Raw genomic sequence first — 27,737 nt, 5'->3', positions numbered from 1 at the left:
ACGAACACAATCGAAGATATTTTAATAAATATCCTGATGCATCCGAGCTTTATAATGGCAGAATGCGTTACCAAATGAGTTTGAGCTGAAGAAAGCAAAGTGAAGCGTTTGTGTAAAAAAAAAAAAAAAAAATCCATATTTAACAAGTTGAAGTAAAATATCAAGCTTCCGCCAGACCACCTTCCGTATTCAAATTATGGGAAAAATGGAACTGTGTCGCGTCAGTTTCGTAAGTTGAATAGAGAAGGCGTAGGACGTACAGCGTAAGCTTTTTGAAGAATACGGAAGAATGGCAGAAGCTTGATATTTTACTTCATAACTTGTTAAATATGGATATTTTTTTACACAAACGCATTGCTTCGCTTCAGAAGGCCTTTATTAACCCTCCGGAGCCCTGTGAAATATGTTTATGATGGATGGATGTGGATGGAGACACTTTCTTCAGCTCATACTCGTTTGGTATCGCATACTGCCATTATAAAGCTTAGATGCATCAGGATATTTATCAATATTTCTACGATTGTGTTCATCAGAAGAAAGTCTAAATAAACAGCCAATAAACAGCCAATATCCTAGTAACATGCATGCTAATAAGCAAATAGTTAATAGTGAGAATTGGACCCTAAACTAAAGTGTTACCCCTTTTTATTCAGCTAAAAAATAAGGGAATAATCAATAGTGATTTATTAATTTAAAAAGTTTAATTGTTTGTTTTGTTACAAAATGTGTTGAATTGCAATTTACTCATTCCTTTTCCTGTCATTCCAATTTAACATCCTGTAGCATGTGGTCAATTAAATTCAAATGACAAACTCATGAATTGAAAAGGGAGCCGAATCTTAAATTCTGAACTTTGCCCAACCCAGGTTGTCACGCACATTGTATGTAGACTTCTTGTTAAGATTGCTTTTAATTTGAAGGATTTTCATGATTTTAAAGCACATGAAAGCAAAGCCAATGTCCTTGATCTCCTCCAACAATTACTGAGTGTATCACTTTTCTCTTTCAGTCGAGGCATCACACTTGAAAGCATCTTTTCAGACTGGTTGGATACACCTGAAATGCCAGAGGTAAGAAGAAAAAAGCCAAGATCTATTTTGAGATGTTTGGTTATTCAAGCCAGATTAAATACTCTATGATTATGCAAAAGAAATAAAAGCAGGCTTGTTACACAACATGTAAAAGATGTATTGGTGCTACCTCTCACGCCTGTCACCCAGAATGTAAAACCGTTTTTAATCCATTTCCTCTTGAGCAATAGAACATAGAGCGCATGCATATATCTTTCCAGGACTGACACATGGCATGAATGAAGCAGCTTCCCTCTTGCTTTAAGATTCATTTAACCTCTCAAGCGTTTCTAAACTGGGCTGCCACAAGCTCTTAAACAATTGATGACTAATATGAAGCCATAAATCTGTCTTTTTCCTTCAGCATTGGATACTGTTTATTATAGAATTTAGTCATTCTAATACAGTTTGGAAGGTGATTCACTTCCACTTTGAAGATATCATGTTTCCAGCTAGTACTGTGGAGCCTGTGTGTGTGGAATCTACTGTTGAATGAAGACTGGAAGTTCTTTTTTATGTTTTTTGTGTTTTTTATAACAACCAGAGAAGACCACAAAAGCTTTTCCGTTCATCCATCCTGAGTCTACGTCTCAAAGAAATGCATTCAAACGTTAATCTCTCCCCCTTCCTGCGCAGTTTGCCTCAGTTTTGTGCTCGATTTACCCTCATTCGCCAACCATACTAACATGCAGTGCCATTTTCATTGACGTCGCCATTGGATCTAATGACACATGGCTGCCAAAATCAGCACGGGAACAGTTTTACTTTTGGATAAAATCCTTGTTCCCCCCCCCGTTTGAAGCTGTTACATTGACTTTAAAAACATGTTCTTCTTGAACGTTCCTCTAAATAAATAATGGCAGGAAATAGTCGAAACCCACAATAAACAATCACAGCCACATACACACACACATACAAAAGGGAGGGATGAGATGGGAACGGAGCTCTCTTTTTCATTGTGCTATTTTTAAGATGGCAAACATTTGAGCGAGCATAATAAGTTGCTATATCTGCATTTTGAGGTGGGTTTAAGGCTGGGACAATCTGAATCTCATGACCTCCCTTGACTCCACTCGCTGTGGGTTGATGCTGAAAGGATACGCTCAGAGCAGCCTACTAAATCCCAATCCTGACGTTTACCTTTTGTAGAGAAAAGCAAAGCAGCTTTCAGGTCATCAGCTGGGGTGCGACTGTATGGAAATAGCTGTGGTTCAAGACATTAGAATTCACAGTAGCAAATTTAAGCTACTACTAATTTAAACTAGAGCTCTGTTCAAAAACCTATGCCTGCATCCTTTTGCCTACATAGGACACCATCTTCTGAAGCAGCATCCTAAATGCCATGGAACCTCATAAGCAAACCAATATGGAAAGCATATAGAAACTCACAAGTAGCTCTCTGCACAGAACTCTTACTGTAACTTCCAATTGATTTCAATAGAATATAATGCTAGCATGTTGCTAAGCTAACAGCACAATGCTCTAAAAATACATTTCTCCATCATATTCGATTTATGTTAACTTCATCTATGTTAACTTTATGTTAGCTCATCACAATAGATTTTGGTTTCGCCTTCTCCATGAAGGATACATGCAATTCTGCTTTGTTTTAAAAACAAGGTATCTTAGAGTGATAGTGCACTCATGTTGTTCTATTGACTTTCATTAAAGGGGACCTATAATGCCCCTTTTACAAGATGTAACATAAATCTCTGGTGTCCCCAGAATGTGTCTGTTAAATTTCAGCTCAAAATTCCCCACAGATCATTTATTATAGCTTGTCAAATTTGCCCCTCTTTGGGTGTGAGCAAAAACACACCGTTTTGTGTATGTTCCTTTAAATGCAAATGAGCTGCTGCTCCCGGCCCCCTTTCCAGAGGAGGGCAGAGCTTTAACAGCTCACTCTTCAGTTGCTCAACAACAACAAAGCTGAAGAATCTCATGTAGCTAAAATGACGATTGTCAGTAACGGTGTTCAGCCTTACCTTGTTAAACCGGAGTCGACTCAGGAAGCTACAACTTTTAGAATGGAACTGAACATTTCTGAACGATTAGTGGATAAATTTACGTAGTTGGTGTGGAGTTGATTCAACTCATTGACTAGCATGTGCCCTCATGTTAATCTTTTGTGCAAATCCAGCATTGAATTGACCCTCGTTTGTAATAGTAGTCCGGCGTAAAATAATGGCATGGCAACAACACTCTACTACAACAACTCTTCCTCTTCCAGCCCAGTCTCATTAGAAAAACGTACCTGTGGAAACATTTTTGCAAAACGAAAATACGTAGCGCCATGTACGTTTCGTGACAGTTTCAATGTGAAATGTCCACTGAGTGGCGCTAAAAGCGTGTTCAGTTTTTTTTCGGAAACAGATGAACGTGAATATGGTACATTTTTATTACGTTGGTTTTATACGTATCACTGCAGTTCTGATTTGAAATGTCCGGTGAGTGGCGCTAATGCTCCATTACATTTAAAAATAACATACCACCATCACTACACCTAAACCTACCCCATAGTGTTAACAAAAGCAAATGTGACATATAAAGCATTTGTAATCATGCATTTTAGCTTGTTTTTGATCTCTCATCTTTGAGCTCTTTTACCATAAGTCATCTTTCACGGGATTCGTACCCAAGCCTTCCGCATCCTAAGTACAACTCAGAATAATATGCTGAGCTACCGAGCAAACTTGTTATGTCAGAAAAGCGGAATCCTCACTAGGATTCGGAACACAGCATAGGTGGCATTCGCTCCAATATCAAGCCCACTGCCACTTCAGTGGACAGGTGCAAGTTCATTTCCAGTTATTTAGCACTTGAAAGAGGAATTATGTGTGTGTTTGAGGGATGAGTTTGAGTGTGAGTGTGTATTTTTGTCCACTTATTGTTTGAGTGTGTAAGCATGTATACAAATAGAGCACAAAATCTAGTGCTGGGCAGCTTCCTTTTTTACTAAAAAAGACAAAAAGATCTGCTTGAGGTAAAATCATGTTTATGAGTGACAAACTCACTAGCGACAGCTAATGAAATCCCACGTCTCCTCAACTGCTGTCCATATTTTTCTGTGCAAACCAGTGTCAAGAATCAACACTTGTGTTGCTTTGTGTATACATTTTTACTGAAAATTAAAAATTTGGGATCATAATTAGAGTTGGTGAGGAAGAAGATCTTGTACTGACATGAGCAGTCAGCTGTTAGTTGTGTAAAGTGTGCATAAACACGGCAGAAAACAATAAGCTCTGTCTTTAATTGTGTGCTGGGAAGCGACGACCTTCAGCTTTATAGCATGTGGTTGGCCTAAAAGAAATTTTTTGATGAACGATTACAAAGACAATACATTTTTGTTTTGTTTTTTTACCAATGATTCATAAAGCATGATAAGACCAGGAGTATGTGTGAAGAAACTAAGAAGGATCAGATAATTTGACAGATAATACAGTATAAAAAAATCCATCTCAAGTTCAGACAGAGAGCTGTGAGAGCAGTTAGCACGTCTGTCATCGTAAAAAGCAGCTGTCGCTGTTGTGCCGCCAACACAAGGGCAGCATCCCACTGTTAACTGTTCAACACCAATTTAGTTCGGAGCACGCCGTGTTTAGGAGTTCATACAGACATACTAATACAGAAATACTACATTTACCGTATATACAGTCAGCATGTGTGAGATGGGAGTTTGCGAGTGTGTGTTTGTGCGTACTTTACGAGTTTGGCTGCAAGAGGGGGCTGATTGCAGTGTCTTGCAGGCGCACAAAGGCCTGGCTGTGCCGGGAATGAACCAGGCAATCTGGGCCGTAAAACTGCTATGTGTGGTATCCAAGTTAACAATGGCAGTTTGCAGCCCGAGAGTCAAATTCTGCTCTGCCCACTCTTCTTTCCCGAAAGTGAACACAAGTCACAAAAACACACATACATAGACACGCACACACATCGCAGACTTTCTCTCTTCCCTGGGGTAACAAAAAAAAGTCTCTTTAACTCTTAAAGTGCCTAATAAAGTTATGCACGCACATAAAGACACCTTTTTGAGGAGAGATGTGCTGCTTTTTTTTTAATTTTTGGAAAAATAAAATGGACGGAAAATTATTAGACTTGCATTTAAAGAGGAACCAAAGCCATATTTAAGGGATAGTTCACCCAAAAATTAAAATTCTGTCATCATTTACTCACCCTCAAACCTGTATGAATTTCTTTGTTCTGCTGAACACAGAGGAAGATATATGGAAGAATGTTTATAACCAAGCAGATCTCGCCCCCCCCATTGACTACCATAGTATTTAGTTTTCCTTCTATGGTAGTAAATGGGGGGCGAGATCTGTTTGGTTACTGACATTCCTCCAAATATCTTCCTTTGTGTTCAGCAGAACAAAGAAATTCATACAGGTTTGGATCTACTTGAGGGTGAGTAAATTATTTTATTTTTGGGTCAACTATCCATTTAGGGACCAGGCTTTTTTTTTTTTGAAGGTTGACTGTTCATAGTCCTAACCAGATGCGACACGACATTTTCCATGTTAATCAGAGTTTTTGTCCTAACCAGCTGTGATGGCGGGATGCAATGTTCGACTGATTGTGTTTTGTGTAATATTAAAATGATTTAATTTGAGTTCTTACATCATTGTGCATGACTTTAATAGCCGTAATGAAAGAACCAATGGATAATTTACTTCAGATCTTGAAAATAAATGAACGGAAACAGGGACATTCGAACTGTGTGATTGGATAAGCTTGTTTATTTACACAGAGTTCAAAGATCGAATCAATCACTGATTATGTATTTAGAATAGTGTGGCAAAAAAAATTTTTGTTAACTGAAATAATGTAATATAACTGGATAAACTGAAACTAAAATGATATTGTTTAACATACCAACTATGCAGTAAAATACAAAAAAAATAAAATAAATAAAAACACTTAACCATCACAGAGTGAAAACAAATGCAAAAAATAAACTGATTGGACAAATTGAAAAACAAATAAATGAAACTAAAACTAAAATAACCCTGGTTTTAACCCTTGCTATAAGTTGGATAGACAACAAAATCTGATTTTTGCTGTCTGTCTGAACAAGACTTTTAAGATATGGGCTCTTGTTTATCTGAGCGAGTAAATAACCTCCTAGCAACCACTGAGTCACATAGCAACACCTTGGCAACCACCCACAACACTGCACATTTTCTTCAGAAGTTGTAAAAATGTACGTGTTAACAAAAAAGTACTGTAATATTATTTGAACTATGGTATATGAATATAGTAATACCTTATATCATCACTTGACTTTTTTGTAATGGATAGGGGTCTGTTTTTTCTTCTCTTATCTCCCACATGTTTCTTATTACCTGTGAGAGGCCGTGTCAGCCTGTCTGTAAGATCCTTCTATACCTGCCTTTGTGTTTACACACCTCTATGCACACACGGCTCATCAGTTTTAAAGAGACAGTCCTCCTGAGAGCAGCGGCCCCGAGAGAAGTGTGTGTGCTTGCTTGTGTGTGTGTGTGTGACGGAGAGAGAGAGAGAGAGAGAGAGACAAACGGCCCCTCCTCTGGCTGCACAGGGAGTGAACACTGTTGATTACAATGAAGCTCCGCTCACAGACCTTTTACTGCCGCTACTGCCGTCTGCTCCCCCACACGCACACCTCATCTCTCTGCCTCCTCCTTTTCTCATTCGCTCCCCTCCTTTCTCTTTCCTCCCTCTCTCAGTGAGGGAAGGTATTCAGTGCGCCGACGGTGCGAGCTTTAATAAGGTTAAGTGCAGAGCGAGCGTGCGGAAGATCTCGCAGGAGACACAAGCGCGGATCTTTAGAGGAGAACTCCTCCGTTTCAACTTAATAAGGGGATTTTGTCCTCGGTTTTATGCTCCTGGTCGCAGAGCTTGCCGTGTCGAGTGGTTAGTTCCCATCAAGGAACAAGTGATTCTCTCTCTCTCTCTCTCTCTCTCTCTCTCTCTCTCTCTCTCTCTCTCTCTCTCTCATTCTGCTGCTCTCTTCCTCTTGTTCAGTGGCTGAGGGACGCCTGCTCAGAATGGTTGCGGACTCCAGTGGTGCGAGAAGTCAAAGAAGAGGTAAAGCACTTTTTTAACTCTTAAAGCTCCCATTGAACACCTGTTTATATCTTACTTCTCTTGCAAATTAATAGTTCATTACTATATGACCTGTAGCACTTCATTTACTCCATTCGAGAGCTTTTGGTAACTTTTATAACTGTGGATCTTCAGTTTTGAGAAAGTATTTGAGCATGTTTGTGGTTTGAATCATCTTTATTATGTAATTATGGATCGAATGTGCCGTTTTTTTGTACCTGCAGCATCACTCAGTGGCTAAGAGAGGAAATCACATTGTTAGAAGGTGTATTTTGTGTGTTGAAAAGTAAAGGATTTTACCCCGATGCTCTTTATTTAGTGTCTTTCAGTCATTGTATCTGTTTTTCTGATGTTTGAATGACGTCCTTCAGTACAGAAACTGTTGAATTGAGCTAGTATGTGCTGAGTGCATCATATTTAACTATGTAATTACCGAGAAGTAGGTGAAAATGTGGTGCGGCAGGTATTTTACGATGTCTTTGTCTCTCTCACCTTCTCACTCTATCTCTATCTCTCTCTCTCCCGCCCTCCTCTGCCTCTTCCGCAGGTTGCAAAATGGATTCACTTCAGTGGCTCTGGTGGAAAGGGCAGCAAGCGGAAAAGAGCAGGGCCCAAGGTTAACTTCAAAGAGGTAAGACCCTGCCAAGCAGGCTTTAAATAGATCTCATCCCACCCGTTTGTCTTCACTGCATCTCTCCCTAATTATTTCCCACTCACTTCGGTCATTCCGGATTAGGAAACGTCTATAGTTTTGGTTAACCATTCCTAATGATGTCCTCCAACTTCTGCTCTTCTCAGATTGCCCGTTTAAGATTCTCTCAAGTTTGCACGTAGTTTTGTTGCGGAGCAGGGCTATCAGATTTTAGTACGCAGATGACGTACTAGAGGGCATTGAATGCTGGAGAAAGGTTCACACATACACCCGTCTCATGTGTCCGCCCCTTGGCCACCCGACAACAGAAGATAGGTGGGGAAAAATCAAGGCAGGACCTGAAATAGCTTGTGGCCGGTCTTTTTTTTTTTTTTTTTTTTTTTGCCGTATCATGTGATGGAAATGAGTCACTCTTTTCGGTTTTAGCTTCAAAATGGCTAATCTCCCGCCAAAGAAGATACCTGTTGCTCATTCGGCGTGTGAGTTTATGTGTGTGCATGAGCGTGATGTTTTTGTGTACTCTTTTTCTCTCTGTGTTTATCGAAACTTCGAAGTTATGCATACGTGTATACAGATTCCTCCTCAAGTCTTTACCCAAATTGTCAAACAGTTTGTCTCGCTGAAACTCGCACACATGTGGAATCTGCACGCCGACTGGCTACACACCAAACAGTGCGGTCGGGCCTCTATTAAAGTATGTTCACAAATCAGACGGCAGAATTAGCATCGTAAACTCCTGCGTGTGTGCTGGGTGTGTGTATTGTGTGTGTGCTATCTAGTGTGATTTAGGTTATGTCATCTTCAAGTTTCAGCACTGATGTAATGTCTGCCCCAAGATCCTGTTTTTGTCACTTCAGTGGTAGGTGTGTATATGTGTGTGTGTCTGTGGCTGGAGCTGGAGCTAAGAGAATATTCTGGAGTACTATAGTCTTCACTGTGTCTTAGTTGAAAGGACATTCTTAAGTGTCTCATTTTACAGCTGCTACCATTTATCTCGATGAAGCTGTTAACCCTTACTAAAAGGTGATGATGTCAGATGGTATTTCAGTGGTATTTTAATATATAGTGGGGTCCAAATGTCTGAGACCACTAATAAGATTATTTTGCTTTTATTATTATTATTTTTAATTTAACCAAATTAATAAATAATGGGGTCCAAATGTCTGAGACCACTAATAAAATTATTTTTCTTTAATTATTATTATTATTTGTTTAATTGAACAAAATTATTAAATACATTTAAATATTGAAAACATGATATAATATAGTTTAATTTCATTTTAGAATTATTGAATAATTTAAATATTATAGTAATATAATAATTTTAATATTATAATTTTAAATAATTTAAAACAGAAAAGTTAGGACATAAAATAAATGATAGTGTTATACAATATTCTTCATTTTATATCATAATTTGTCTTTGTTTTAAATTATTCAAAATCCTAAACCTTGTTAGATTTAAATTAAATTATTATACATTTTAAGAAGTTACTTATAATAGAATTTTTGTTAGGATTTTTAAGACAAGTTGTTACATAAAATTAAGAATATTATATTATATATTTTTTCATACCTTTTCTTTTTAAAATTGTTTAAATCTTAATCTTAAAACTTTTTTTTCTAGGTTTAAATTTAAATATAAAAAAGCCATCCAGATTTTCAGTGTTTTTTTGGACACTACTACATACAATGTATTTAATTATTACCATATTCATGTGCCATTTATAATTTACGTGGTCAAACTATGGTACATCAAGTGAAATTAACACATAAAACAAATTTTGTCATCATCATCCAGCTCAGAGTTTCCTATTTTTTTTATGTAATATTTTTGGAGATGTTTTACAGATGTTAGCTGTGAAACCTCCCCACACCACACTTCTCTGAACGAGTAGAGAAGCCCAGTCTTTCTGGCACCTGGTGAATTGACACATTTGTTACATGTTACTTCAGAGAACAATGATAGGGGTGTACAGAAAGAGAGACAGGCCCATGAAAGAGAAGAAAGACCCATTACAGTCCAGTTGGCTCTGTACAATGACCAGGGTGGGGACAGAGAGAGAAAGAGAGAGAGCGAGCGATTGTTTGAAGTGGTGCCATAAAAGCCAACCTGAAAGGAAACACTGGTGACCCCTCCTCTCCTCATGCCCCCTTCCTCTCACCCCACCCCCTGCTCGTGTAAGGCGCTGGGAGCCCCTGGCTCTTTCCAGGTGTATTTTATATTGCACATTCATGCACTTCAAAAGCAGGCGCCCCATCCTCGGCTTGCCCATAAATCAAGCTCAGGCCGGGCCCTTAAAGCGACGGAGGGGCGAGAGGAGAGCATGTGGGCCCTACAGGCAGTGCAGCGAACGCTCTCATAGGTAATTACATCATAGGTAATTGGCACTGTTCAGGTCCAGACACCCCCCGCTAACCCTAGACTGAGATCAGGGTCACTTTAATGTGAAATGAAAGTTTTGGGGCGGAAAAGAATGGGGTTTTTTATTGCCTCCCATTTGAGAGTGTATGGGTGTGTATGTGTGTGTGTGTGTGTGTGTGTGTGTTTGGGGAGTTGCTGTACTATATTAGTTACGCTTTGTGATAATGAGCTTCATTTTGCTCAATTTTCATCTAAAGCCAAGCTAATGAGAGAGCCTGTCTGCACCGGCTAATCACAGAGACAGAGGGACCGGCCTCTATACGCTCTCATACATTATCTAGCCTCCCACATAGCTGCTAACCATTTAAATAAGGTGAAGTATTGGCATTGAGCCACAGGTGTCCTGTTTGAAAGTCACTACTTTAGTAGAGACTTGAATCCAAAAAGGTTTGCAGTACACTTATATTATTTATTTCAGTGGCAAATATAGTAGTCAACATTTGAAGTGGATCAAAACCTTTCATCAAAGTTGTCCTAAAATCTTCTTCTTAGGACAACTTAGTTCTTAGGACAACTTTGATGAACTTTTTTGATCCACTTCAAATGTTGACTACTGTACTTTTATCCCAAGTTACTTGCGCTCTTGACTTCTGTTAACACAAATGCGAATGGCGATGACTGAAAATGCAAGCTTACCTGAAGAAATATTGCTTTTGCCTCGTATGAAAGTTCTGAATTTGTGAATTCATGTGATGAGAAAATGTGTGACCATTAGAGGATCTAAATGTCACATTGACCTCTTGGCTGAATTCAAAGAACACGCAATTTTCAAAATCCTACAAATTTTGGGAGGTTTAAATGAAAACATTATTATATTATATTATATTATATTATATTATATTATATTATATTATATTATATTATATTATTGTTCATTCTTTTCTTTTTTTAAGCTATTAAAAAGTGGTGTATGTGGTATATTTTAATATTTTGAATGTATTATATTTTCTTAATTATTATATATGAAAAGCTGAAGACCTAGAGTGTGAAATCTTATGCTTTTTGTTGTGATGTCCAAAGAAATTGTATAGAGAAATTATAGAGCATTCAAGCTATACATTTTATCATTACACTACCATTTAAAAGTTTGGGGTCTTATGCTCACAAAGCTGCATTAATTTGCCCAAAAATACGGTAAAAAATAGTTTAGCAATAGCAATTTTAAATATGTTTGTTTTATCTATTTAAGTATATGTTAAAATGTAATGTATTCCTGTGATGGCAAAACAAGAAACATTTCTTATTATTGTTAATGTTGATAACAGTTGTGCTGCTTAACATTTTTTTCAAGATTCTGTGATAACTAGAAACTAGAAACCGCATTTAATTGAAACAGAAATAATTAACACTTTACTGTCACTTTTGATCAATATAATGCATTCTTGCTGAATAAAAGTATTAATTTCTTTCTCTCTCAAAAAAAAAAAAAAAAAAAAAAAAAAAATCTTACTGACCCCAAACTTTTGAATGGTTGTGTATGTGTTTTTGCTGATAGTGATTTTCCTTGATAGTGCCATGAGCTACAAGAACAGATCCTCTCGGGTACCATGTGATTAAGTCTCTCAAAAGTGGCACAATTGCTCCATTCATTCATTGTTCAAACCATGATCTTTCAGCTACCAGTCCAGTTTTACTGTATTTTTTGGCCACTTCTATTTATAGGGATAGTAAAGAAAGGATAGAAAGATATGAGGAAGTGATAGGTAAATGAAATTCAATCCAGACTCCAACTTCCATCCCCCTAATTTAACCACTGCACCACAACACCCCATCGTATGAGCTAAGCCATGGCAGTTTGGGCCTTATTGTTGGTTTAAGGAACAGGTAATCTTACGGCTAGGTACTATACGATGTTTCTCAATGCTCTAACATTTAGCTGTTGTGAAATCTCTCTTTGTATATACAGTGTCAAGGAAAGGAATGCTGGGTTGTCTGAAATTAAGGTCACATTCATGAGTAACATAATCCTTTCCTTAGACCGCAGCGCCTGAAACCATAGTGACACGCAGATACACCAAACTCCTAATCTTTATTCTTCACGGCCATTTCTTCAATTCCTTTTTCGGCATTTGTTTTATACAGTCGTGTGCTCCTTTGAACGTTCGCTGGAATGTAGATGAAAGCAGTTACTTGCGGGATGGTGTGTTTTTGAGCCTTATCCAAATTCCTGTTGTGTGCTGACATTACCGTTACTCTGCATATCCAAATGGATGTTCCTGTGGCCTGTTCGATATTTTTGCGGTAATGTACGCCACTCAAGTTTATCTTCGCAGGCCTCTGACAGCATAAACCCATTTTCCTTTTTACTACCGTGCACTGAGATGTCCAGCAGAGCGCTTGATTGCCGTGACCTGTTTCCTTCTGTTCCTCAGAGTCTCAAACTCACTCTTTTCCTGAAGTTTTTTTCCATGGGCCGCATCCTGAACCCAAAGCTGATTTTTGGATTTAGAGGAAGAAGTAAAGGAAGTAGGCCCCTCAATCCAGATTCTCTCCAAAGACCTGAGCACAAAATGACAGACTGTAGGTCTAATGTCTGGAGTTGTGTGTGTGTGTGTGTGTGATAGAGAGGGGGATGTCTGCATTTAGTGAATATTTTGGCACCAGACAGTGCACAATTCAATCCAAAAATGTGCGGTTATGTGCGACTGCCAGGGCTGGAATCTCATTCGCACTGTTATTAGAGACAAGCTCAGTTCGGCGAGATCCATGAAAAACAACAAACAGAAAAGATCCATAAACAAAAGCAAAACAAGCCTGACCTTTTCACTCTCTGCCCCTCCTTTGCTAGAAGTGAAGGGAAGAGGTGGGGAGGTCTCCTCCATTACTTCTGACTCATTCCTCACATGAACTAACTGCACGTCAGGAAAAATTTAGGAATATAAAGGAGCTACTATTGATATTGACAGGATAGTGCCTAACATAAACACACAGACAAACGCATATACACCATAAAGCTTCAAGATTAAGAAAACAATCATGTTGTTGAGGAGATATTTAATTGACATTTAAATGGGGTTTGTAAAGAACAAATAAATATATTACTTAATCAGTATATTTTTTTCAGTTAAAAAAATATTTAAATATTATTAAAACAAGATACATTTATTTGAGAAATGTGTTGGATAAATAGAGTTTTTTTTTTCTTATCTCATTGATAAAAAGTTAAAAAAACAAAACAAAACAAAACAATTATCCATTGTGTAAAAAAATGTATTCAAGAAATATTCTCTGATAACATAAGATTTGTAAAGGGGGGGAAACATTAATCAGTAAATATGTAATTTTTTATTTAATAATAAACTGACATTTTTTTAAAACAGGATACATTTTTTTGAGATATGTCTTGAATAAAAAAAAAAATCTGATCGCATTGGTAAATAGGTTTTTGTTTTTGTTTTGTTAGATTTATGCTAAATACAAGGAGGAAAACAATTATCCAATGTGTAAAAATACATTTATTCTATAAATATTCTCTGAAACCATTTTCTTAATCAGTATTTCTTTTCTTTTTCTTTTTGAGAAATGAAATTAGAGGTAATATATCTTGAATTAAATTAATATTTATTGATTGATCGATTTAAGTGTAAAATCAGTAAATTCTGTTAGATTTATATAAGGTAAAAATAGTTTTCCAGTGAAGTAAGAAAAAAAAAAAAATTAAAACGTTTGCTTTGCTAGAGAATTTAAATTCTTATATATGGATGTTTTTGAATTTTTACTGGAAAACCGGACAAAAAATACTGAGATTTTTCTGTCATGTAGGAGTGTGTGTGGACGTAAGTGAGAAGAGAGAGATGTCACATGTGTCTCTTGTCTGCATGTGTGGGAATGATCCAGGGTCCATGTCCAATTGCGGAGGAGCAAGTGAAGGGCAGAGGCTGTGGAGAGGAACAAATGCTAGAGAGAATAAACCATGAAGTCATGTGCTTTTTATTACACACACACACTATACTTCACATTCCTCACATCAGAGGGGTTTATACAACATGCAATCATTTGACCAGAAAAGTTATTTTAAGTTTGAATCTATTTAAACTTCAAAGTCAGATGCAGATCAGCTCAAAGCTGTAACCAGTATTGCCAACTGAATGACTGACTTGCGTTATGAGAACCCAAACATCGCACATGTGCTGGTGTCTTTGAAGTGTGTATGGCCTGGTTTGATACAAGGTTTTTGTGTTAAATTGAATTTGTTTAAAGAAAAATTAACATTGATTAAACGTCTTCTATAAAATAATGAAATATTATCTCTGTGTTGCTTGCAAAAATAAATACAGTGGCCGTCAATGTAGAAAGATGCTCTTTTCAGGCAGATGGTACAGTTTCGACATCTACCTAGTGAAAACCATTGGCGTAAAGGCCCGTACTGGCAGTGTTCGTTCTTTTTTTCCTGTTTTTGAGGCTGTGTGCCTGGTATGCGTGTGTATTAGCATTAGCCTGTGCACACATTTTTATTGTGAACTGCATGGCTGAGAATTTCCACAGTCTGCTTTGTACTATATGAGGATGCAATAAGCCATGTTCTCAAAAGAGCTCTTGCGTCCAACTTCCTATGCAAGCCCATCATAATCAGTAAACCTCATATAGTTGATGGCTTTTATTTGATATGGTAATTGGGCGCGCTCGCTCGCTAGAGAACAGCGTAGAGGGTTGTAATATAGACCCAGGGTCTTTAAAAGCCAGAGCATTATATGAACAGTATGTATATAAAAGGCTCTGCCACTCCTGGTGCATGAAAGCAGAACTTTGCGGTCTCTCCGTTTTTCCCTCCATCCAGCATAGAAGCACTTTAACATGTGTCTGGAGACCTCTGGGTCTTAATGTGGTGTTCAGCATAAGCTTAAAGGGATCGTTCACTCAAAAATGAAAGTTCTGTCATCATTAACTCACTCTCATGTTGTTCCAAGTCTGTATGGCTTTCTTTCTTTCCAGTGTGTTTTGGACCCCATTGACAAAAACATTCTTCAAAATTCAAGAAAACATTCTTTCGTGGAACAACATTTTCAGCATATTTAGTGAACCAATGATGGCCCTCGGTGATGATGATGATAGTTATGGGTTTTTTGAGTCAGGTGGAGAGTTTGGCTACAGCTACAACCATAAAATAAGTTTGTTTTGACAGTTTCTTCAACGCAAGTGAGCAAATATCATTGTATCATATGATTCAGATCATTACGTTTTTAATCTGCAAACACTGCCTTTCCTCTCGAAAGCCTAAGCTGAAGTTTTCTCTGAGGAATCGGGCTCGAAGCTTTTAACGTGAGTGGTTTCCTCACCGAAAAATAGCTAGCAACATCTCTTGTGTCATTAAATACCATCTGTGTTTGTCTTTCCAGTGCACATGGAAAAGGCATCAGTTAGGAAATACACAGACACACATCGCTTTAACTGATTACATATGGTCGCCCCTCACTATTTCCACAACCGTGACATTCAAGCTCCAATTGGATTTATGTCAAATACCAATTTGCGGATAAATTCGGCTTCTTAAATGAGAGGTAGCGTATAGTGCTCAAACGAGCCCCATGTTAAACGACTCCATGCATGTTTTGCATCATGTTCCATGGGCCTCATTTGGTGGGAAATGAAATCAACGGTCACAAATAAAAAACGTAGTGAAGTGACTCGGGCATCACTTCATCTCATTTCTCACTGGTCGTAAGCGCCGCACTCCAACATCTGTCTGGTAGGGGAAAAGCAGCGTTTCGGTAATGAGCGAGGGAGACGGCGGGTCTCACGGACCACTATGGTACTATTAGCCTCATTGAGTTTCCCCTCCCCTCCCACTCTTCCACTCTCTGAAGGTCTACAGAGCAGACTTGTAAAGCCCAAAGCATACATGGCAGACTCTTTAATGCAGGGGCTTAATGCTGTTGGGCTCACAGGCACGGAGATTATCGAGGGAGACGCATATGAATCCAATAACTGAGACTTTTAAAGGGGTTTATTTGTCGTTAGGTACACAGATCAATTTGAGCTGTTTTAGCCGAAGTGCTTCCGTCAAAGGAGAAAATCGTAATAAGACTTTAGGCTATGAATGCTGTAACTCTTCTGGTTGCATTTTTTCCAGAAAGCTTATGACAAGTGGTTAGTTTAGAGACACTCAAATGGACTATGAACTATTAAACTCAATTTGGTAAAGAAATCTGCTTCATTAATGACTCTAATGAACTTAATGACATACTGCAGAGTATCTAATTCAAGTGAAAACTAGATCTGATAACTAATTGACACATTGCTATGATGCAATATTGTCATATTTAATTACAAAATGTTGCTTTTATTAAAAAAATGCTGCTGGAAATATGTCTTCCTGCTATGGAGTTATTTTTTTGTGCCATAATTCTGCATGTATTCTGCGGAGATATATATATATATATATATATATATGTATATATAATTTCAGCAGTTTATTTTTCTTATTTACTTTTAGCACACTAAAATAATTATCTAATTTTATGTTAAAGGGGTCATGAACTGCGTTGTTTTATTGTTTTATAATGTTTCCTGGGGTTCACATATAATGTTAGTATGCTTTTTACCTCAAAAATCATCATAATCAAAGCTAACATATTTCCATTTGAAATAGCTAAGTATTACTCTCTTGAAAACTTTTAGCACGTTTTAACTATTACAGCTCTCAATGTTAACTAATCGTGAAAAGTGTTGCTTTACATTTCTTTGGCATTAGAACATTGTAGCCGATCACAGACATGTTGTTGAGCGCATGAAAGCAGTGATCTGATCATTGCAACTCAATTTTTGCTTTCATCATAACTAACAGTGCAAACTCGATGTAACTAAGAGATTCATTGAATAAAACGGGAGTTTTGGCACGTGTCCAGAACTCAGTCACTGATAAACTTGCGCTGTTTGATTGACAGCTCCAGTGATTGTAAAGGGAGCGTTCTTTGATCGCTTCTTTATATAATTTAATCACCATTTAACTAACAGATTATTTTCATCCTACTAAGAGAAACATCATGAAGTTGACCGTTTAGTCACTGGTTTGATTTACTCTGACACATAGACAAAGAACATCTGACTGTACATGAATCATTACATATCAGATCAGGCATTAGAATGAACACAGTTACTACATGTTGTTGCATTACTGTCGGGTCCATATTGTAAAAGTCTGTTTGCAAAGCCTGCGCCGAAATGATGAAGTAGGCATTGATTTCTTCTGCGGAGGCAGTGTTTCACCTATCTATGTCATCTATGGGCACATTCCAGGATCAGTCGTTCGATGGGCCTGGTGTCAATAAAAGCTTTTATTGGACTAACAAGGAAGTTTTTAGTTCTGAACCTTACAGGATATTCTTATAGTACGATGACCTCTATAAAGGATCTTTATATATCAAAATTTATATATCATTTATATATCAAAAGCTCAAGGAAAAGTTGATTTCTCAATTCATGACCCATTTAATGTTTTTGAAAGAAGTCTTGTATGCTCACCAAGGCAGCATTTATTCATTTAAAATTCAGTGAAAACAGTAATAATGTGAAATGAATACAATTTACAATAACTGTTTTCTATTGTAATGTATTTTATTCCTGTGTGGCAAAGCTGAATTTTCAGCAGTCATTACTCCAGTCTTCAGTGTCACATGATCCTTCAGAAATAATTTCTAATATTCTGATTTGTTGCTCAAGAAACATTTACTTATTATTATCAATCTTGAAAACAGTTGTGGAAACTATGATACATTTTTCCAGCATTCTTTGATGAATTGTAAGTTAAAAAGAAGCACAAGAAATTATTTGAAATTTGAAAATTTTATTTCGATTTAAAAGTCTTTACTGTCACTTTTGATCAGTTTAATGCATCCTTGCTGAATGAAAATATTACTTTTTTTTTTTTTTTTTTTTAAATCCAAATGAATGAAATTGAATAGTAGTGTATATAGAAATAGCTATATATTGCATTAAATATGGCTCATATCTGTTTCATCCTTTAGAGAAAGCACAAAACACTGTTATTAATCCACTCATATCTATTACGTTAACTTCCCCTCATAGTCTTAAATCTGAAGTACATATCTCTGCTCGGCAAGAAAAACATCTGTTTTTCTCAGAATTCCCACACCACCAAAAGTTTGTACCGAACATTAAAAATAAACAGAATGAAACCCCCCAACAAATCAAAATGCCGTTGGACTGATGCCAGTGTGAAATGGTTTCAGTGATTTTCTGGTTTGCTGGCAGTGGGCCAGGAAAATGAGCCCTTATCAGATCCATTTGATGGCACTATATTTGGGTCTTGAATTGAAAGAGGCCAGAGAGCGAGTAGTAATGGTACAGACAGGAATAGCGGGCAGAAATAGCCGCCCGCCTGACTGGCACAATCAGTGGACTGCGTGTTGGATGGCTTGCTGTAATCAGCGCTGCTAGGGCACAAAGGGAGGATGACTATAGCACATTAAAACGCACTTACCATCACACTACATCCTTCTGTTGTGTTTGCTTCATTCTCTGTGGGGGTCTGCTCGACAATATGACACTCAAATTAAAAGATGGCCATATGTTAGCCCAGATTTTCATGGATATGTTTGCAGCCAAATTAATTTGTTGTATGTGGGTTGGTGGCATTTGTTGCTTCTTGTGCTAGTAAGCATTCATTCCACCAGCTACTGTACATTCACCTGCCTTTGCATTGTTGTTCTAATCCCTGCAGCCTATTATTACCTGAAACCCTAGATTGAGACCAGAAAATAGAAAGGTAAAGAATCTACAGCATGTAGGGGTAGTGTTCTTGACCTCTCGTTTTGTAAATTGAAAATTTTGTTGCTTTTGAGAACAGTTTCCAAGCGTGAGATGTCTAAAAAGCTCCAAGAGTGACCTTTTAGTAAGTGTCAAATCTCTGATCGTTCTGAAGCAAAAGCAAATATGTGTCACTGTTAATGAGTCATGTGACCTTGACCTTTCAATTTTGTTTATTTGGTAAATTTCCAATTGGTAAAGAATGTCTGAAGATCAATTGTGGCCTGTCTGTGCGGTTGTTTTTCCCGGATTGATGTGTGCATGCAAAACTGAGCGGAATCTGAGTGTTAAAGCAGGTGGAGATGTTTAGAGCAGGTCTGTTTGCAGCCGCCTGGTGTGACACTTTGCCACGTATTAGTCTCCATGTGTAAGGATGACTCATCCCGTGCTGCTTGTCAGGAGTCTTTAATCTTCTTAAAGGGCCATTGCCACAGTCTTCTGATGCTGCATGAAACGGTCCATCTGTAGTCAGTTTTCATGTGTGTGAAACATTTTGTAGACGATTTTAAAGAATCTCTTTGCTTTTCATAGGGAGTTTTGGGTATGTGCACATCTGTGTACATGAGGGCTCTAGACAGAGGAATCTCAGTGCCATGGTGTTTGCATGCACCATCAGTATTGGGAAAGCTTCTTTGAAGGCTGCCACACACTTGTAAAAAGTATTTATACTCATAACTTACTCACAAAAGTGGTCTTTTTACATTGAAGCTACTTAAGGGTGTTTCATGTCAAGTAATAATTTGTAGAAGATGGCAAAATCACATGATATTGTACAACTTGGATTGTATAAAAATGTAGGTGTTAGGTTTAAGGGGTTGGGTCAAAAAAATGTTTAGCATTTAGCTAAACATTTTGGAATAAAAATAAGATATTTAAAGATGATATTTTATGTTTGGATTGTATGAAAACGTAGGGTTAGGTTTAGGGATTGGGTCTTCATGGTTATTGTATTTGGGTTGTATGTTGTATGTTTATGTATCCCCCCCACACACACACATGTAATTAAAACTGTGACTAAGTGCTTGAAGTGTCAAACATTCCACACCTTGTTTTTTCAGTTAAATTAGTGCATCATCCGGGTATTTGAAGTGCATTTCTTGATGGAATTTTCAGTATAAACACACTAATTGCTGTATTTATACTATGCCATCAAGTAGTGCACAAGTATGCGAATTGGGATAAAATCCTACACATAGTATTGTAGCATTTCATCAGGGCTACACTGCTACTTGTTGGAAAAAGTTGCTGTTTTTAAAACATCTGAACTGCTATCTTGCTACTAAAAAATGTAGTTAAGTTAGTAGCATTGCTGCTTTAAATAAGTTACTCCCTGACACTGCACACCACCTCCCTTTTTTCATGTTTTGTTTGGGTCCAAAGCTCCAGTGGTGCGTGAAAGGAACGTCGGATATTGAGAAAGATATCTGGGCTTAGTCTATCTGCGGACCCCCGTGAGCTCCGAGGTCTAATCTGAAGGTTAGCAGGGGGCTGTAAGCTGGCTTCAGCAGGCAACCCATCTGCAGCTAGTCACCAGACCCCTGTCCAGCCCTGCAGACACGCTAACATTTCATTTTCATAACACATCCTGCCAGGGTCTCGCCTGGTGGCAGCTACTCTCCCAGCATGCAGCGAGATGAACCCGAGCAAGCTTTTAGCAGGAACCGATGCTATCTCACTAACGTTTTCATTTATTTGTGAGGTTTGTTTTCCTCTCCCCTGTCTCACAAATCCGCTCTGACTCGTATGGAGGAAATTCATTTGACATTGGGAAACGTCTGCCTGTGTATGTGCAGTATGTATACTGACTGTATCATCTGATAAAAAGGATAAATGACCAATTATGGCATGCCAGCTGGAGGTTTATATTTAGTTGTATTGATGTCATCTATCTGTAAAACTCGTATTCTCCATCTTCCTCTTCTTTTTTTTTTAATTTTTTTTTTTTTTTTTTTTTAGCCTTTACATTTTCCTGCTAAAAGACAGATGACAAAACATCATATGTTCCATTATATGTGGAATAATGAACATACAAAAACATATGTCACAAAACATGCAGATATAAGCACGCCAAATGGCTTTTAAGCCCTTGGCGAGCTCATATAATGGCATATTCCAGGAGTCTGAGGAGTCTAATCAGATTTCCCATTTTGATTAAATTGTAACTCAATATGAACAAGGAGCTTATGTGGAGTGAGTCTGTGGAACAGGTGACCTATGAGATGGTAGCTGGTTAAAAAAAAAAAAAAAAAATAAAAAAAAAATAGGATCCTCAAATGGCATGTGCAGTCGTCTTTAGGGGTCACTCAGAGGTAACTCTGCAATGACATCTGGACGACAAATCCAGAAATTCCTTCGGTCTAGACCACAACATGCATGCCAGTTGAGGCGTTGTTTTTCAAAGCCATCTTCTGGTTTGGATTGTGGTGTCAGGAGCTGTTTGTAGACAAACACAAAGGTCTCTTCATGCTTTGATGCCCTCTCAAACAGGTATCATCAAAGTGTCTTTCAACAGGTGCTTTTATTAACAATAGATATTTTGCTTTGATCTTCCCTGTGGCATCTCCTGTTGTTTACCAATCAGTCACCATATAGTAGACGCTGTTGTGTCTGTGTGTGCTCACCGAGCACCTGCGACGATACAGGCCTGTTTCTCTAGGCTTTGAACACGTGCCCCCTTCCTCGCAGTGACCCCCTTTTCTGCTCAGCGTTTCACCCACAGCTGTTTGTTTTTGTCACCCAATTTGCAGATATTATGCACACAAGTAGACCTTTTGTTCTCGTCGTCAAAGCTGTCCTTTATGTGGCTGTGCTACGGAGTGGGTTGAGGACATTTCCCTGTTTTCCTCATTTTTCTCTTTTTCTTTCACCCTCCCACATTGTAAAACATGTTTTGTCAGATAGCCTAATGTGGTAACTTCTAAATGAAATGGTTTTGTTCAAGTCTCAATTATTTGTGATGACTAAATCAACTTTATTATAATAGGTTACACCAACAAAATAATTCTTAGGTAGAAACAACAGCAGGTTTCAACATGTTTCCAGGTTTGAACACTCCCATTGTCTCCCATTGGTCAGGCAAACAGATAGCCCCGCCCCACAGTCACATCATTAGTTGAGCTAATGTTGCTGGATGATATTACGCAACTTTAAGGTAACAACTGCACAATTTCACATTTGATTGTTTTATTGCAATAAGGTTTGATTTATAAATATTCTATTGTTTGTTGTGAATTCATGATCGTTTATAGTCAGTGTTATTTTAGTATTATTTATATAGTGTTGTAGCATTTATTAATATTTTGAATTAGCTTTTATTTTTATATTTTTAGTTTTCGTTTTAATTGTAGTTTAAGTTTTAGTCATTTTCTTATGCGCTTTTGTCATTTTATTAGTTTTATTAGTTTATCAGTTTTAGTTTTAGTAATTTTTGTACTTCAACTCATTTCAATTAGCTGCCAAGGCAAAATTTCTTTTCTATCTAATATTTATATTTTATTTTAGCTTTATTTTAATGATGTTTTTAACAGTTTTAGTTTATTAAAATATCATATTACAGTAATATTAATATTATAATTTATTATAATATTAACAATGTATTAGTATATGTAAAAATTAACATTAGCCAAGTTTAATAAATGCAGTTAAAGTATTGTTCATTATTAGTTCATAATATGCAAAGGGTTAACTAATGTTAACCAGTGGAACTTTACTGTAGGCTAATTGATTTCATTGATTTAGTGTACACTAATATGTGGTTGATAACTAAGTTAGGGTTAGGTTAAAGTTTAAGGCAACGTCCTCAAACTAAACGAGACGGATGCGGATGCACAACTAGTGACGCTTCGTTTTGGATGTCAGAATCACTAACAGATCCCAGAGATGACTGTATCACAATACCTATCAAGAGAGCTTCTGGATATTCTCTGCATTCGAAGGGCAAGGTCAACGTAACCTTTCTTGTTAGGACAGCTGTAGTCAAACATAATAGACCTTTCAAGTGCATGGTATCTAGAGGCAGTACATCTATGGCATGTTTGTTTTCTCAGCTGCTGGACACGAGAGGGAGGGAGGACTCGTGATTACACTGCGCCAACATACATTGAGCTCTATAGGTCCATAGGGATGGAGGTGTTACTGTAAAGGGCCACTAGGAGGGATTTTATGAGCTGGTGAATGATGTAAAGGGTCAATACATTTGATATATAAAGGTTTTCCTTTAGCAAACAGTAGTTCCGCTTGGTGCTATTATTGATGTAGAAATTACACGCTTCATCTTAGGTTATGTTGCATTGTAGGAAACTTAGTTTGACATATTACAAAGAGGCTTTTTTTTTTTTTTTTTACTACATCCATCCAATAAAAGGCTTGAAACAACACTGTTGCACTTGGACTGTTAAAGCTTGGCTTGCTACAAATCAATTTTGTTGCATTGTAGGAAACTTAGTTTGACATATTACAAAGAAGGTTTGGAAATTCATGGCCTTTCACATCATCTTTATGCATGCTTTTTCCATCTCCGCGACAGATTCTCCTCTATTAACCCCACTGTGTTTCATGTTGAGATCTTTTTAGAACACATTGTGAAAACAGACGTATCTATTTCACTAAGTGTCGTCTCGTCGACTTGCTGTCTGGTGTAGTCTGCTTGATTATGCACAGGTATGGATCTGTCCGTACTCTCCTGTCTTATGAGGAACCAGCTCACAGACTCAAAATCTAAGACTAGAGATGAGGCCCGTGTCACAGAGTCAGTGTATCACCTTCAGCTGGCAGTTGAACAAGGGCAGGCGGATTTATAAAAAGGATGTTTATTGATTTTTAACCCAATGTCCTTTATCAACATTGAAGTTGCTGTTAGAACTGTGAGGCAGTGGTTACCACACATACTCTACACACATTGGAGCTACGGTGCTTAAACAGGTGACGCAGGTTCGAGTCCGGTCTGCAGTATCTCAGTCCTATTCCTGTACTTACTCCTTGTCTTGTTTTTCACTATATCTTTCCAAAAAAAAAAAAAATGGCAGATCACTGTTGCAAAATCAATTTCTTAATCAGATTTTTTGCCTTTTTTTCCAGTACCGAAACATAGATACTATTTTCAGAAAAAAATATAGTGAGCCTTAAATATATTTGGATGCCTAAAGAAAAAATTGAATGAATAAACAAAGTAGTTGCATTAACAAAATAATATAATATACAATACAATATACAAAAAGTATACTATAGAAAAAGTATTGATTTATATACTATTTTGTTATATAATGCAACTATTTTGTTAAATATACAGTATATTAATCATTTCTATTTATTTATATATGCGACCCATGCTGGCAAAATGAGTCGGGATGTGCATGGGCTAATTTCGAGCTACAGGCAAAACAAGTGAAAAATGTCAGTTTTGGTTGAAATTGAGGTTTTCACAAAAATCAGTTCATTAAGCCCTCATCTAGCGATCCCAATGCACCAAATAGCAATTAAACATCTAAAAGTATCTTTATTTGTACGTTTGACCATGAAAAATACAGTTTTCTCTGCTCTGTACTGGCGCTTCCCCTCAGCACAAGTTTGGTATCGTTATAAAGTGCAGTGTTCCAACTTTATGATTATTCATAGTGAATAGTCTATGGCATGAGTCTGAACCAATGAAATGTGATTTTCAAACTTATGCTGATGTAAACAAAACAATCTTACTCGCGCTGACTGACAGATCCAAAGCTCTCGCACAAAGACGCCTCAGCGCGCGATCCCGATATAAACATATACACAGAATTACAGTATTTCAAAAAATCTGTCTTGGCGAGTATTCTTGCAAACATTATCTGTTATGTCTTAAGTGAACGTTTGGTTAACTTGGGAGAAAAACATCTGATGTGTAACATAACATAACATATTATATCTGTGTGGTACAGGTCTTAATATATACCGTAGGCTGTGTTTCATTAATGTTAATCAAACAATTTTGGAATCATGGAAAAAAGTTGAATATATATATATACGATTTTTTTTTTTTTTTTCCTATAGATATGGGTTTTGACTTGGTTTGTGCCAAATTTGGTGGTATTACCAGGGATTTTCAGGTTTGGTTGCTGGTGAATTTGTTTTGGAACCTTCAGAAAACTTTAACTCGATTTTTCTCAAAACTGACTTTGCTGGCTCTATCGACTTCAAACAGGTGTAGCTCAGTCATTTTTTGTCTGATTCCACCAAATCATACATCATTTTGAAGGTTTTTTTTAATAGAGAATGTGAGAATATTTGCTCATTGCGACTCATTTTGCCAGCACGGGTCAAGTATATAATATATTTATTATATATCTTGTATCACTCTGTGAAAAAAAAAAAAAAACATCTGGCATATATTTAGTATCTGATGTAAAGGTATTAAATGTTTTTGTTTGTTTTAATTTTTTAGAGCAAACCTCAGAAATTTAGGTTAGATTAATGAAACAAACTTCATTCAAGATGTATTATGTAAAAAAACGGTCTTGATATTTAATGTGGTTTTGCTTTCCAAGTAAATCAATCCCGGTTTTAAGAATGTTTAGATATTTCTACTGAAAAATGAGACAAAATCCTGATTAAGACAGTGTTTGTTTTTTTTAGTTTGTTTTTTTTGCAGTGTATTGGGTTTGGGAGCTGTTGACACAATCACAGTCAGTGCTGCTTTTATAAAGGGCAGACCCGCCCTCATATGATCTATAATTCACAAACGTCTTGCCTTCCCCGTGGTGACGAGTGCACCCTAATGCCGCTGAAACTCAGAGGCTTATGTTACCTGAACTACAGAGCCAATGTGTGTTCACCGTCATGTGTCATCATTTATTGTCCTGCAATAGCAAAGATACCCTGAAATCTGCTGCATTCAAAGACAAAGACCTTTAACTCTTTTGGAAGTGAACCCTGAGGCAAAGTTTCCCGGTGGGACAAAAAAAGGCCCGATAAAGACAATAAGGGAGAGAAAGACACAGGGGAAAAAAAGTAAGTGTAACCCAAGTACCCCAGGCCGGGTGTTATGCCGTCTGTCAATGCCGGAGTGTGTTTTTATGAGGCTGTGGTCAGACAGCATAAAAAGCCCAGAAGCAGTAAAACTGCCACAGAAATCACACTTGGCATTTTAATAATGCCACTTAGGCACAGACTCATGTGCAAGAATAACAGGGAGTGAATGTTGTGCATTCTTACACACAAGACCCTCCAGAGGGCAAAGGTTCGAGGGGACCCAACGCATGAGGTTTCAAAGAGGCAGAACATCTCCGTTTCCAAGGTTTTGCTTTATTGTGTCGGCAGATGAAAGTGAGTCACGCTTTGAGAAATTCACATCAGTTCACTAGGCTGTCTCCAGGTTTTTTACATCCATTTGACTTTTATAAGTTTTGCTTTGTCCTTCATCAATTCACTCACGTCCTTCAGCATTCTTAACCTTGTTTTACACTTTTTAAGCTTGCTGAAGAAGCCTCTCTGTACTTCTGCTTAGTAATGCTGCATATTTACAGTATTCTTTGAGATAATAATAATTATAAATAAAATTAAAGCTCGTCTCCAGATGTTCTGTCAAAGCCTTTGACGTTTTGTTGGTGTGAAGTCGGTCCAGTAGAAGACATAGAGATGCACCGATGTATCGGCCAACAATCGGTATCGGCCGATAAAAGCTATTATTATCACTAAAACGGCCGATGATCAGGGTCGATTATATCCTGTCAATCAAAAGGGTGCAGAAACATGTGTTCAGACTGCAACTCATACATACTGTGTGTGAAGAAAATCACTCTTGTGTTGAATTTCTTCTTCTTCTTCTTCTTCTTCTTCTTCTTCTTCTTCTTCTTCTTGGCGGTTGGCAAACCAGCTTTTGTGTTGAATTTTAATGCATTAACAGTTTAAAAATAGTGATGCTAAAGCAGGATGACAACAAGTGCTTATGAAAACTACCTTATGTGATACTAAGTTTTATACATTTCAGTTTTTATTTGAGTGTAATTATTATATCTGAAAATAAACAACAGCTGAATATAAAACTTCTGTTGTTAATTGTAACCTCTAATATTGTAGTGTACCAAATGAGAGGGTTCCTTGTATAGTTTGCAACATTATTTTGGAGCGATTTTCTTTTCCTTAAGAAAAACCAAACTATCGGCATCAGCCGATATCATTCTGAATAATCGGCTATCGGTATCGGCAGAGAAATTTAGACACCTCTAGACATAACCCTTGAATACAAATTGAACATTTACAGTTTCAGGTTCCTAATTTAATATTCCTACTGTTACCTTGGAAATGCATTAACAATGGCAGGATACAGGGGCTCCAGAGGGGTGAGAAGTGAGCACTTTTCACAAATAACATACAATCTTATACCAATACTTTTAAAACAAAAAAATAATTAGAACCACAAATCCCATGTTTTTTGTAGTGAAAACTATTAGATACAGTTATGCTAAAAAATCAGTACTTTTTTGGGTAAATTATTACTATAATTGACCAAGGGTATGTTAAATTGATCAAAAGTGAAAGTAAAGACTTTTACATTATTACACAAGTGTTCTATTTTAAATAATCGCTGTTCTTTTGAAGTTTCTGTTCATCAAAGCATCCTGAATCAAACACATTAAATATGTTAAATGTCACTTAAAATGGTAACATAAGAAATCATTTGGGCTCTTTACTGTACGTGATGGAAAGACAAGTAAATCATCTCATTCTATGCTGTTAAAAAAGTTGCTATGCAACAAGTGAAATGTCAAGTAGA

The 27,737-nt window shown here is 37.2% G+C and overlaps 1 protein-coding gene across 2 annotated transcripts in view; it reads left to right on the top strand.

Annotated features, from left to right (window-relative positions):
• Nucleotides 1-27,737, top strand: part of aopep (aminopeptidase O (putative)) — a 92,000-nt gene that overhangs the window by 37,844 nt on the left and 26,419 nt on the right. For both annotated transcript variants that reach the window (XM_051901842.1, XM_051901841.1), the window contains exons 11-13: nt 1,010-1,070; nt 7,071-7,133; nt 7,699-7,782. In XM_051901842.1, coding sequence (XP_051757802.1) covers nt 1,010-1,070; nt 7,071-7,133; nt 7,699-7,782 — 208 coding nt within the window. The remainder of the gene's footprint in view (nt 1-1,009; nt 1,071-7,070; nt 7,134-7,698; nt 7,783-27,737) is intronic.

This window comes from Ctenopharyngodon idella, chromosome 8 (assembly GCF_019924925.1).
Source record: "Ctenopharyngodon idella isolate HZGC_01 chromosome 8, HZGC01, whole genome shotgun sequence".
NCBI classification, from domain to species: Eukaryota; Metazoa; Chordata; class Actinopteri; order Cypriniformes; family Xenocyprididae; genus Ctenopharyngodon; species Ctenopharyngodon idella.
Note: the sequence above shows the minus strand (reverse complement) of the source record. Positions and strands in the feature narration are given on the sequence as shown.